The 14,254-nt window shown below is 31.0% G+C and overlaps 1 protein-coding gene across 20 annotated transcripts in view; it reads right to left on the minus strand.

The window, feature by feature from the left end:
- The window catches only part of mtd (TLD domain-containing protein mustard), a 155,456-nt gene that overhangs the window by 49,064 nt on the left and 92,138 nt on the right, over positions 1-14,254 (minus strand). For 16 of the 20 annotated variants that reach the window (XM_087404488.1, XM_087404483.1, XM_087404481.1 and 13 more), the window contains one exon: positions 2,215-2,303. In XM_087404488.1, the coding sequence (XP_087260614.1) occupies positions 2,215-2,303 (89 nt within the window). Of the gene's footprint in view, positions 1-2,214; positions 2,304-4,947; positions 5,316-7,263; positions 7,588-8,314; positions 8,331-8,399; positions 8,756-14,254 lie in introns of those variants that run through there. The other 4 variants (XM_087404485.1, XM_087404487.1, XM_087404486.1 and 1 more) reach the window with 4 other exon arrangements.

A 14,254-nucleotide genomic window follows, 5' to 3' on the forward strand; every position in this document is an offset into this window, starting at 1 on the left:
CTCGCGGCGGCCTTTCGCCACGAATACGACCCACCAGGGAGAAACTATTTCGCTAACGAGGATCTGCGAGCGCAGGCTTTCAGTGAAGTAATTGGAATTCATGCCGAAGTGTCTCACATCGGAAAATGCGCGCACGCTGATAACTGCGCGTCGCGGCTGATAACCGAAGCGCCAGTAATATGTGTGGCTAGCTCTTATTCTGCCGTTACGATCTTGTATCTGTATAAATTCCTTCGAATTTTCAATTCTTTAATTTAATTCTTCGATTTCGATGAACACGGAATTACGCGCGCGAGTTTTGTTAAATGATGATTTTATAATACCTACGGTTAGTATGAAAAAGTGTTTCTTCAAGTAAAATACTACAGATTTATCGTAAATTATTTTACCGTGTTTTGGAATTTTCTTATTTGATTTATTCAGCGGTCTTGTTTAATTTATTTTATATATATATATATATTAGGTGTTGGAATTAATTCGTAGCGTTTTACAAGTGATGGGAAGTACTTTCATTAATGTATTTTTTAATGCTTATGTGAAATAAATAACATTCTTTCATTAAAAACGCTACGAATTAATTCCAACACCTAATATATATACACATACATCTTTCAATGTACGTTTTCTCTGTACACAGAGTGCTCCATGTAAAGTAAGTTGTTATTTAACAACCAATAACTCTAAAAATATTTGTCATATGAAAAAGTTGTTCATAAAAAAAGTGTCATGTATCGAGAAACCTTTTTAACTACGTAAATAAAAATTTATCTCACCCTTTTGAAAAGAGGACAAATAACTTCAAATGAATCTTCCTATAAATATTACATATTTAGATTCCACGAGGAAAAAACAAATAAACTTTATCTGGAACATTTCTTTGAAAAATGTTTTATCAAAAGTTATAAATATTTAAACTTTAAAGTAGAGCATTCAAATTAATGATAAAATTATAAATGAAAGGCTTTATAGTTTTTTATTTTTAATTTAATTTATGTTTTATGATTTTATTACTAGTTTAAATACTCTCTAAAGTTTAAATGTTTATAACTTTTAATAGAAATATTTTTCAAAGAAAAATGTTCCAGATAAAATTTACTTGTTTTTTCCCTGACAATTTAAATGTGTAACATTTTATAGGAGATTCCATTTGAAATTATTCCTTTCAAGAGAGGAAGTCAAGATGAATTTTTATTTAAGTAGTAGAAAAGCTCCTCAAATACATGAAATTTTCTCAAGAATAACTTTTTGTGTGAGACGACAAATTTTTTTATAATTGGCTTGTCGCAACACACACGCACACGTACACACATACACATGAGTCATCTTGTAATTTTCTATTACGATATCATATGCTTCAATAATCAAATTGAAAGACACTCGTCTTGAATAGTTTGGAAACTCCAAATTCGAATCCTGGTTAAGATATAATAATATTTCTCGCAATAAATTTTTTATAACATTTTAAAATACTAGCATTATTATCAAATCGATCAATTTAATTTGTGAGATCATTTCAGTTAATATAGCATCTATTGATATAATCTATCTTGCAAATTGTGTGACAATAATCAGCGCGGAGTTTTATATAACTGAAAGATATATTTAAAATTTAACATATAAATATTATTAAGCACAAATATCTAGTCTCTAACATTTTCTTACTCTTATTTGCTAATTATTTTATAATAAAAAATATATAATTCTAAGAAAAAATCACGCGATTATCTTTCGTAGTCACGTAACGGTTAAAAAATGTACCGCTAAAGAATTTTAGTTTATGTAACGGAGTTTGCTTCCTTCAAAAAATTTATGCTGTTAAACAACATTTTCTATTCCTATTTTACAATATTCCTTCATGCCTGTTCGTCAACTTCATTACAAATATTTAATCGACTCTCTTTTACGGATCTTCATTTTATATTAATAAATCGTTATATACCGGAATTTCAAAACTGTTTCAAATCTTGTTTCGAACCTCTTGAATGTCCCTCTTTGGAGCGATAGCGAAAAAACAGTTATGTTACGCTACATTACTAAGAATAACGGATATTTATGCATTCGAGCAAAGGTTACATTTGCTCTCCTTGGCATCTAATCTTCTTGTCTCGACATTTGATTGCCCATTGGAATCGTGTAAATGAGCGCATCGTAGAGTATACTAGAACTTAATATACGCTCAATTAGGATATTTACTATGCATACAGACGTACTTACCGTATAGGCAATAGTATTGATGGGCTGCGAGACACGGCCATGTTTCTTTTCCTGTGTCGTGGAGCCATCTTTGCTCTCGTTATCGGAATCTAGAAAAAAAAATAGATTTACACTCATGTTTTTTGAACAACGTATTGCTAAATAAAACACACCTGATGTAACATTTTATCTCGATTTGTCTATAAAATTACGTAGATATCTCCATAATTATCTTATAGTTATATTTAATCTTATTTGTAAAAATAACTTGATGAAAAAAATCAGATTTCAGATTAAACGTATCTACTTCAAAGTATCAAATCTGAAGAGATATATCAGAAGAAGATACTGCACATTTATCCCGTTTTTTTTTTCAATAAACTCAAGTTTACTTTCAGATAAATCGTGCGCCTGCGATACTATAAGAAATAATATTACTATAAAAGTTAACGTATATTAACATCTGTTACATAAAATAGTTAAATATAAAATGCTATATGTACACAGGGTGTGGCACAAGAATCAAATATTATGTCATTCAATTTATATATAACACATTTGTTTTTAATAAAATTAGTATAAAACTAATATAAAATTAATCAAATCAAAAAAAGTCAATTTGAAAATTAGATAATATAAAATTAATATCACAAAAAGTCAATTTGAAAATTAGATAATTAAATGATATGACATCTCGTGCGCTATTCTGTATCTATGTGTTCAAAACTGAATTGTAGAATGTAGACAGAAGCAAATTTTGCTTCAGTAAGATGTATTTTGCAGCATGAAAGAGATATACGATGTTATCCTACGTATAGTGTTTCCTCGATAAGGACAATGTCTGAATCTTCGTTGAGTCTTCGCGAAACAAAGTCGATATCAACCTACGTTCCTGAGAGGAAAAAAATAGCCGCAATAAGGTGTTAAACATTCGCGGCAGTGACGGTTAAATTTAATTTCTACAGTCCGCCTACCCGACTACATTACTCATCGCCAGTGCAATCAGCTGCACTGTTGCGACTGCGACTCGATGATAAATGAACCACCAAGCATATAACGGCTCACGCAAAAGTCATTCTGGGGGTTGAATCTGCTACATGTAAGATAAACGCGGTTAATCATTGCCAATTTAAACATTCGTTCGCTCGCGAATGGAGGAGCATCCCGAAAATCTTATTTCAGAAGATGAACGGCTTGTGAAAGGCGAAGCACATTCCTATTATAATATTGTTAACTTTATTTTATTATACTTATTGACAGAATCTGTCGCACTTAGAGAGATTTCTCCCATTTTCTCCCGATTAGATGTATATTTATTGTTAATTAATAACGATTAATTGCGATTTCTTGATTTAATTGCAATTAATCACCACTCTCTAAATGTAATACTGATATAGTATCAGTCTGATACACTCATATAAAATCGATAGATGTTATCAGCGCATTTATTATTATAATATTAATTGGCTTCATAAAATTAAGAGACAAAAAGCCTTGAGTATTAAACTGATATTATATCGAAAAATAAATCCGGGTTGTATATCTATTTTTTCAGTATGTGCATAACGGAACGCAGCCAATCATATATGTATGATTGGTATAATCGCCAAGGGCCATGAAAAAAAAAACATCAATGCCAGATTAGTCATATATATATATATATATATATATATATATATATATATATATATATATATATATATATCATAAATAAACGACCACTTTTCCTATTATTTTTTCTACAATGGATGGTCTAGGAATAAAATTTTCTCTATTGTATTCCACGAGCAAACGTGACAAGAGTAACGAAGAATCACACGACGAGCAATCTGAAAGGTTTGTTTTTCTCCTCCGTGGCCTTCGATAAATGATTCAGACACTTTACTCAATTTTAACTGGCATTCAATTCACGCCATTGCGCAATAAACTTGGGATGACTGCGAAAACGTTATTTTAACCGATACGACAGTGCGGCGCGTGGACTTGACACTTCTACAGATTTACATATAATTTATTACATCTCACACATGTCGCAGATGGTCGCACGTGTAAAATTAATTAATATATTTGAAGCCATCGACACAAAACGGAATATATGTGAACTAAAATGACTAAAGTTTCTACTGCTCAGATCCGATATAATTTTATTCTATTTTATTCTATTTTAAATTGAAGAAAAATCTATTAATTTAAAGATATCATTTAGCTTAATAATACTTGAATGAATTCATCTAAATATCTTCTTTGAAAAAGAATACAAATTATTATACTGTATTTTTCAGGTTTTAATTATATCTTTATTTGCGATATATTGGCATTAATAATAACTAATAAATTGTAACAAAAATATAAATTTATATAAATACGGAATAAAATATTTATTCAAGATATAAATTTATTTAAAATATAAATTTGACAATATAAAATTTGCGATATTCAAATAGCGAGTGATTCACAAAGTAGATATTATTCGCGCACGTTTCAAATATAACAGAGTAAATAATTTCTCTTGAACTTGCTAACAAAATGAAAATAAAACAATTTCCACGTTTAGAAATTGAAAGAAATTTAAGTAAATATTATTGAAGAGCTACTTTCAAAACAGCAATATTTACGTTATGAAGAGGCAAAGTTGACCAAGCTTTTACTTCGCGCGGACACGAGAAACGCATAATTCATAGATGATACCTTGTACTTATTTTTAAACGTACATCTCGCCATGTTAAATATTTTTTTCCCACATTTTCCGAATACCTGTACTTGAGTGCTGCGAGCTGCCTGAGAAGAGCCGCGAGTCTCCTTGCGCCACATAGTACACAACATAATCATGAAATTCTTTCTCGTAGATATGAATGTTGTTCGGCTCGTAGTCCGCGTATTCCCACTGTGAGTCCATCATGATTAGACCATCAAATTTCATCGCCATTAACATTTCCAAGTCGGAGCATCATCGCATTTTTCGACTTTTTTTTTTAAATTGCCAGATTGACAGTGGATACTTCTTGCCGTCCAAACCTGTCTACGCGAACACGTTTAATATTTTGCACCAACAGCGTCGGCGAAATAGTGCACACTTCGTTTCCGTAACTGATAGATGTTAATTGATGAAGTCAGCGCAAAATCTAATTAGATAATGAAAAGCATACGCGGATTTTTAGTTTCATTCTTATTTTTCTTCAGTATTTTTAACTAAAATGTAATGCAATAGCTGGATAAAAAACTCACAATAACGTTAATAACATTAAATCCTCTTCAAAGTGTTTTAGTACTATTCTGAAGATTTTTTCGCACTAAACACGGTATCATAGACTTGCATAGTTGAATCATATATAGAATTTAGTATGTTAGGATTTTAAGTAAGTTAAGATAAAATAACGTTTACGGCCATTTTCAACACATTTTTACATTAAAACAAAAAAATAAAGTTCAAATAATTTTTAGTTTATGATTGTACGACTTACTTTCATCAAGTTTACATTTTAGACTTTCTGTATAATTACACATAATAAATATACAGAAAGTCTAAAATTAAACAAAAAAATGTTTCATTTTTTTTTCTCTTTGAAATCCCGTAATATCTCGAAAATTTTTTCTTGCTGAACACGATATCGTCGTCAGAATTTTCGTAACACATCAGAATTTTTAGTAAATTGAAGTAAAATGGACTAAAATGCACTGCAATTTACCATTACATCTCAATTTGCCAAAAATCCTGAAGTGCTATGTACATTCTAACGATAATATCGTGTTCAGCGCAAAAAATCTTCAGTATTATGGCACTTCAAAAAGAGAAAAAAAGTGATTCTTTTGTCTAATTCTATGTAATTATATCACATACAGAAAATCTAAAATTCGAACAGTCATAACTGATACAAATAAGTCATACGATCATAAATTAAAAATTTCATTTTAAAAGCTCTTGAATTGTATTTTTATGTATCGTAAACTTAATTTAGAACAGTATCACGTTAAGCACGAAAAAATCTTCGAGAAATGTACTATATTACTTTGGAGAAAAAAAAACGTGACTTTCTGTCGAACAGTGTAATGAATAATATAAATTACGTAAAATTTGTTTAATAATATGATATAAACAAATTTTACATAATTTATATTATCGGGACAAGAAAACAAATTAAAACTTCACCATCATAAATATAAAAGTATTTGAGCTTTTCCGATAACAGGCTATGTTAAAAGCACATTGTAAAATAATGTTAGTAAATACTAGTTGTTCGTAACAAGTTCGACAGAGTTTCAAAGTTTTTACATTAACAAATGACTCAAGGAAACATAATGGTATTGATTTCTTCGGCTTCTCGCTAATTTTATCTACACTCAAATGGAGCGCTCGTTACGCTCAAACGGAGCAGTGCAAAGTAGTAGCTCAACTTACAAAAAGAGAAAAAAATTGATTTCATACAAAAGCTGTCCAAACTAAAATCTACAAATGAATGAAACGTAGTGCAGTCACAATTTACTTCGTCACTTTCCTATAACCTTTTCACTTCCAGTTGTTTTTATCGGTTAAATTTAGTGTTCTAGAAAATTGATCTTTATACTGAAAAAATTAAATTTTAATAAATATTTATTTAAATAATTCTAAGTTCTAAATGTTGTAAATTAAAAAAAATATACAAAACACAAGTTTAAAGAAATAAAACTCGTGCATCATATATATATAATATATATATATAAATTAAATAAACTTGTTTGCATGTCATATTATTTATCAACTCTTTCACTGTTTCTTGTATCGTGTGTGTGTGTGTGTGTGTGCGTGTGTGTGTACACACACACACACACACACACACACATGCCATACAAGATAAATACAAGAAACAATGAAAGGGTTAATAAATAACATGACATGCAAACAAGTTTACTTAATTTTACGTTTTAAGATTGAAAACGTTAAATAGTAAACTATATATAATAGTAATAAGGCTCAATAAATTTAATAAACAGAAAGACAAAGGGCTACGAGGCTAAAACAACGTTAAATATTAAATTGTTCAAACGCCTTAAGAACATTTTATCAATTAGCATATTGTCACAGAAGGATATTACCGAAGATTAATTTCGTTCCTTCTGAAACAAGCCTTTTTGCAGAATCAAGCTATTAATGTTCCATTGCCTTAATTTCTTCATGTAGACGGAAACGTATGCAGCTTCGCGCGACACTTTCTCCTACCGGTATTGGTCGACCTTGTCACTGGCGACACATAAAAAGTGTTCGTTTTGTGGAACGGTATAAAACCGGTTGCACCGAAACTTTCTCGCGTGACAGGCCAAACACGTGCGATAAAGCAATTAGTCCACTCTGAATCACCGAAATGAAATCTTGATATTCAATTTACGGCTTGGATTTGTCAGAATCATTTTGACTCCTTTGATTCCTCACATTTTGAGTGTAGATAACATTTTTTTTCTTATCGTGTAATTATTTTCTTTAAATAAAAAAGTAATATGTATATTTCGTTTTTACACAAAGAAAATAATTATGTAGGTATATATACGCGTATATAAAGATTAGATATTATTTCAGAGCTGTGCGTTTAAGCGTAAAATATGAAAAAATTTTTATCTGCGTGTATACAATGTGAACTATATAAATTGTGTTTTATATGCAGACAATCAATGTAAACAATCTGTAGATCATTCAAGTCTATATTCTTTGTCATTGCATTAAACTTCTATCTCGCTTAAATATTTATTCTCGTTTTAATATTTTAAAATTTTCACAAACATGTAAGAACTTTTTTTAAGTTTTTGTACAGTCCGGAATAATATAAAAATCTGCGTTGAATTTCGAAGCTTTATGCTGCTGACGAAAAAGGTGCAAAATTACATACCGACGTTGAAATATTTATATAATATTTCTTTTATATATATATATATATATATATATATGTATGATTTTATATATATATAATATATTTAAAAAATACTATATAAAATATAAATATATTATACATTTTTATTATATATTTATATATAAAAATATATATCTTTTACATATATATAAAATATATATAAATAGATACAATAAAAATAAAATAACTTTGTGATTTGTAAAAATTCTGTTTTAAATACGGCGCACAAATAACGTGATTCGTACAGAGATCGTTTTCGAGACATTCGTGAAAAAATGCGCAAGCGAGAAATAATAAGCGAACCGACAGTATCCCGCGGTAGAAACGTACTGCGCTCGCAGAGAGAATTGACGGCAGCGACACTTATCGCACGAAAGCGATAACGGAAATGAGAGAGAAAAGTTGTTGTTGAGGTGTTCTCTGGTGATGCCCGGATATTTTTCGACGTTGCAAACGTCATCCGTACAGCTGAAACTGCGCGAGAAGGTGTCGATCACGTGAATAATTAGCGCGCCGCGCACTCGCGGAGGTTATCGGGTGTCACCGATCGGCGGTGAAGAGGAACAATCGCGATCGCGACGCCGGAGTTGGAAGTACGAATGACATCAACATAGTGCCGATCTACGCGGACGACAGACACCTTGTGATTTACGAACATGACGTCGTTCGCGGCCGCCGACGACCGAACGACTGATCATTCATAGATCGCCATGATGGAATCGGATCGACGTCACACTTGGCGGGACTTTTCAACTGCCATTTTATCTGAATCGATAAAGTTTGTTTGTGTTGCTTGAAATTTTTAAAAATTTTTACACTAAAAAGAGGTAAATATATATTCGAGTGTGTTGAAGAGAAATTAACATCGGTTTCCGTACGGCGCTAATTTTAAATTGACATGCCACAAGGATTATTGATGATATACAATATTTTTGTTATTATATTTGTTAAATATATATTAAAAACATAAATTTTTATATAATAGTTTAAAATATACAAAAATTATTATTATAAAGTAGAAGATCTAATGTACTAATATTGTATTATATATTATAACTATGTAACCACGCACATATCACAAATTATTTTATAATTATGTTTGTTTTCATAATCAAAATGTGAAATAGTCTAAATGGAAAATCCAGCATGGCTTACGTAACTCACGTGATATAGAATGTGTTAATTACGAAATTAATCCTTGAGATTCTTGGAATGGGATATCGAATTGGACGAGATTGGAATCGGTTTCGCAAAATTCTCAGAAATTGATATTCATGAACGTTGTTGTTATACAATGTTAATTAATATACATTTACAATAAATTGTATAAATAATAAAGAACTTTTGAACAGATATATGCAGACTATAATGAAATGATTGAAACAACAACGAAATGGTTCGTTTTGTTAGCCGATCAAATCATTGCGGCGTATCTTTGGTATCATTACATAACATATTTTCGTGTCTCGAAGGATCGTTCAGATAATTAGTCTCATGCGAGAGATGTTCGATGTGTTTGCCAGTTGTAGCATGTAATGAATAAATTATTGAGTTGTGACAACCAATACATGAATAAGAGACAAATGTAATTCCACATCGCTTTCAAAGGTCATATTCAGATCAATAACTTTCACATTAATAATAATCTCACAATTTTTTATAAATTAAAGTATATATTAAGTTTATAAATTATATATATAGCTACTTTTTTTGTCACACACATAATTAATTTGTTACTATTACACAAAAATTATTATATATATGTATAATTTAAATATATATATATATATATATATATATATATATATATATACATATATTTAATATAATTTCGGCACTGATAATTGCTGCAACTCTTATTAGCAATTTGATTGATTTATGATTTATTCTTAGAGCTAAAGAAATATATTTTTAGTCAATTATATAGAGGAAGTTTCTGCTAAACTAATAGACGCTATCTATTAGTTCTATCATGAATTTATTGTTCTTGAATTGAAAACTGTTTAGTAGAAAATTTATTACTAGATTATGCTTGTAGTCATCGTAAAAAATATTTTAGAATTTGGATATCTTCAAGTTTCATTGAGATGAGTCTTTAAACATTGTTTATTATTTAAAAAATAAATATTTGGCAATAAATTCTTCATGTAGTGATAGAATGAGGTCGTACTAATAGAAAAATACGGGATATGTTGAATTGCTTAATTATAGAAGTTAGATTTGATGATCGCAAAATCGTAAGTCATGGAAATCGTAATATGAGATACCCAGACGATTTCTAATATGAAACCCATGCTCTCATGCATAGTGAAAATCGTTGCTAAAGTATAAATATTATTGTACAACAATAAAAAGAATCAGAATGAATGTCGAGTGCCTATTTCTGCGATGATTGATTTCAACTACCTGAAGATGAGTTCAATATATAATATATTGCATATTCATTTTTCGCGCACCCTGGCTGTATTTATTTGTATTTAAGAAACATTAAATAAAGTTTTTTAGTCGTAATACTAATACTTTGCGTTTTACTATCGATTTCTCGGGGCATCTCATATTAGGAGCACAATTTTTGACTTTGCGATTTGCTCGCATTTTACATTTCTTTAATTTTCAAAAAAAATGAAATTTGAATTAAATTTTATATAACATTATCTTAAAGCTTATTAAATTCCCTTCAAAATGACCCATTATTTTTTTTAAATTCTGCCCAGACTTCTAGCATTTACCCAAAATGAACTCGGTATCTCAATAGGGGCCTTTCCTCTACATACGGAATTATACATTCGAGTCGTTGCATTCATATAATTATATACACACAGTATATATATATATATATATATGTGTGTATATAAATGAGATAAAAATAAAATTTGTATTATATGTTATTCTATTAATGTATCAAAAATAGAAATGTTAGGCAATACTAATTTTGCTAATCTCGTTTTTATAGTATCTCATGCATAAATAACTATTAGGAGCAATTAAGTTCTACACGCGCATTTCCCTTAAGCATGTAAAACAGGTTTTGCGTTGAAAGAGACAGAGAACGCAGAAATTTAAATATGCCCACGATTATTTAAATATGCGCGCCCGGGCTAAGGTTAAGGCTAAGGCTATGAATGCGTTCCATTTAACGTTCGTAATATTCGTAAGCGTCATTTCATCTCTGTCATCAAATATTAAACAAAGATGAAAGGATGCATGCGAGCGTAGCGAATGTTAAATAGAACATACTCTATATATAGTTTGGAAATTTATAAATCACGACAGATGCTTAATGAGTTAATGCGAATAATTTTCCGCCGTTTTATTTCTTGGCCATCATGCGTCCCTCCAGCTTTCGAGAAACTTTTCAAAGTCTCACTTGATATTCGTGCAAGGCATAATCGGGAATAAACGTTTGCATAGCCTGTGCGCAACTAGTGTCGTTGCAATGTAAACAGTCGCATGTATGCATAGATACGACGACGAGAGAACCCCGATAAAAACGTCAATGCAATCGACAAATGCATCATGCTTGGAATATCGCTGCTCTCTCTCAATTTTTTTCTCTTACGAGTTTTCGCAGAAAATGATCATCCCGAAAAATAATTAAAAAAATACAGCCAACTACATATAATCGGTAACATTAAAACATTAGCAAAAATTAGATTATACAACGCGAAATACTCGCCGATAGGTTTACTTGCTTCAAATTGGTATAATTTGATTTAATTTAATTCCAATAAATAAATACGGTTAATAGTAATAAAAGAGTTTAAAAAAAATTACTTTCAAAATTCGTTTGATTAATACACCGCAAACAATGATTGTAACTTCGAGCGCTGAAGGCTAGATAGGGACCGGATTATTTCGCAGACGTGCAATTCCACAGATGGCTGGCGCGAGTAATGAGATAAATTTCTAACGATAGTTGGAAACAATTGTCTCTTGGTGAACCCTCCGTTGCTATTAGAGCCACACCCTCGTGCATATGCACGGCAAATAATTCAAATGTTCGCACTGGTATCTGGGTTGCTCGCGTACTTGAAACGGATTTAATAAACTGTGCGCGAAACCTAACCGTCGAGACAGAATCTAAATTTTCGTTCAGAATCGCAATTTCGCATTCACGAAATGGAGCGCGGCGAAATGATGACGCCAATAGCGATTCGAGTCCATTCGAGTTGCATTCAAGTCCATTCTTTGCGCAATAAGCAAATCAACATTTTGGATTTGCTTCTGCTTACGTTATCGTTTTATTTTCTCTACTACGATGGACTGATTCGTTTACTGCTTTTTTTGCCATGTGCTTTTTACAGGTAATACAATAAATACTAATTTATAATACTAATTTACAAGATTTTGTGCAAGAGCATAATGTAAAGACTGTTTCTAGAATAATTTTCGACGCTAAGCCCGAATTTGCCATTGAAATATTTTTACCAGGTCTGATTGAGATATAAGAAAAGATATTTTTTACACTATACAATTTTATCAAAATTAAGAAATAAATCAAAAGTATCGAGCGTTCAATTTTTGTGTTTTACAATATATTTTGAATCGGTTTCACGCATTGGAATCTAGCAGTTGTTTAACATATTTTTGTCCTGTTATTTTTTTTTGATAACGTTATCAAAAAAATTTCTCAATTATCATCAAATTCTGATGGAAACTTACTGATCACTTGGATCTAACTTATTCGAAAGAAATATTTATCTTAAAACTGATACTATCTTAAAAATTTGACCTGATGGAATTTTTCTAACGATATTCGAGCTCAACATTTCAAAGTACAGTATTTTTATTCAAAATTCCAGGTAAAATTAGACAATTTAAAAAAAATGCAACTATGAAATAAATTAGAATACGAGTAATGCAAATAAACTTTATATTGTAAATTAATAGAAGACAGAAGGAATTTCATGAGGCTATATCTATCATTCTCTACAATTGAAGTCATGAAACCTGTATGTAGGGCAATATAAAAAAGATTCACTGCAATACAGCGAACTACTCTCTTCTGCTGAGAATTGTTTAGTAATGTCACCTGATTTTTTAAATAAAAATTTGCGAGACTCAAGAGTTTCACTACGTGAATATACGCGGAAGTGTATGCCACTTATTTTTAATCAATTGTGTGTCAACATTTCATATTATAAAGAAGAAGATATTTTCAGAAAGAGAGAGAAATAAGTAAAATTTCAAAAATTTCCAAGAGTATCGATAAAATTTTCCCAATTTTCAAAGATAAAAAAAATCCCCTGAAAATTTTCAGTTTTCCATATTTTTCTAGACTAATAAACATTCTGAAGTAATATATATATTCTGCCTGAATTATCTATTCCAATTAAGAGTGATTCTTAGATGACAGTACTATCGACAGTATATACAAGTACTATCATTTCGTCATTTGTTTGTAATCTTATCGGTCTTTTGAAACCAGATCTACGTTTCGTTTGTCGAAACATTGTTCCATTAATTACAACAGCACTTTATCTTTAATCCTGCGCGTCAATTAGTCTTCATTAAGCTCTCGAGCTATGCTGGATATTGGTAACGCGCGTCGGTTCGAAGTATGCGCGAGATAGGGCGATCGATCACACGTGGCACTTGTGCCACTTCGAGAAAGTAAGTCAATGTAACTCGCCCGAGTAAGGCTGCGCGCGGCTGATTCGTCGAAACAGCCCGGGTCCCTGAAACCTTCATTTAGCATAGATCGCGTCATCATCATGATCAACCTCTCCAATTCGCCTACCCGTCGTCGGCGACGTCACCCGGAACTTCCGCATCGGATATTCTGTGGATGATCGAGTGCGTGAATCCGCGCGAGACATCGACGGACACGTTAAATGATATTCGATAGCGTAACTCAGCGAATCAAATCGATCATTGCTATGAAAAAAAGAGCACGTGTCGTACAATGATATATCGCTCGAAAATAAAAAAGACAAATTGCTGCAGCCGCTTAATATTAAATTCTTAATATTAAATAGTCTGGATATTTTCGATCACTTTCAAGTTTAATATTGAATTAAATGCAAAGGAATTATATATGTCTAATGCCCGTTTTCTAAGAGCGAGTGTGGCAAAGCAGATAGTGCACTGATCTGTTATGTTAGAAATCCCGGGTTCAATTACCTGGTAAATTAAAAAATATTTTTATACGCTCGTATCTCCTCTCGGAAGGAACCCATCGAGAA

The sequence above is a fragment of the Acromyrmex echinatior genome, chromosome 3 (assembly GCF_024713525.1).
Source record: "Acromyrmex echinatior isolate Ae372 chromosome 3, ASM2471352v2, whole genome shotgun sequence".
Lineage (NCBI taxonomy): Eukaryota > Metazoa > Arthropoda > Insecta > Hymenoptera > Formicidae > Acromyrmex > Acromyrmex echinatior.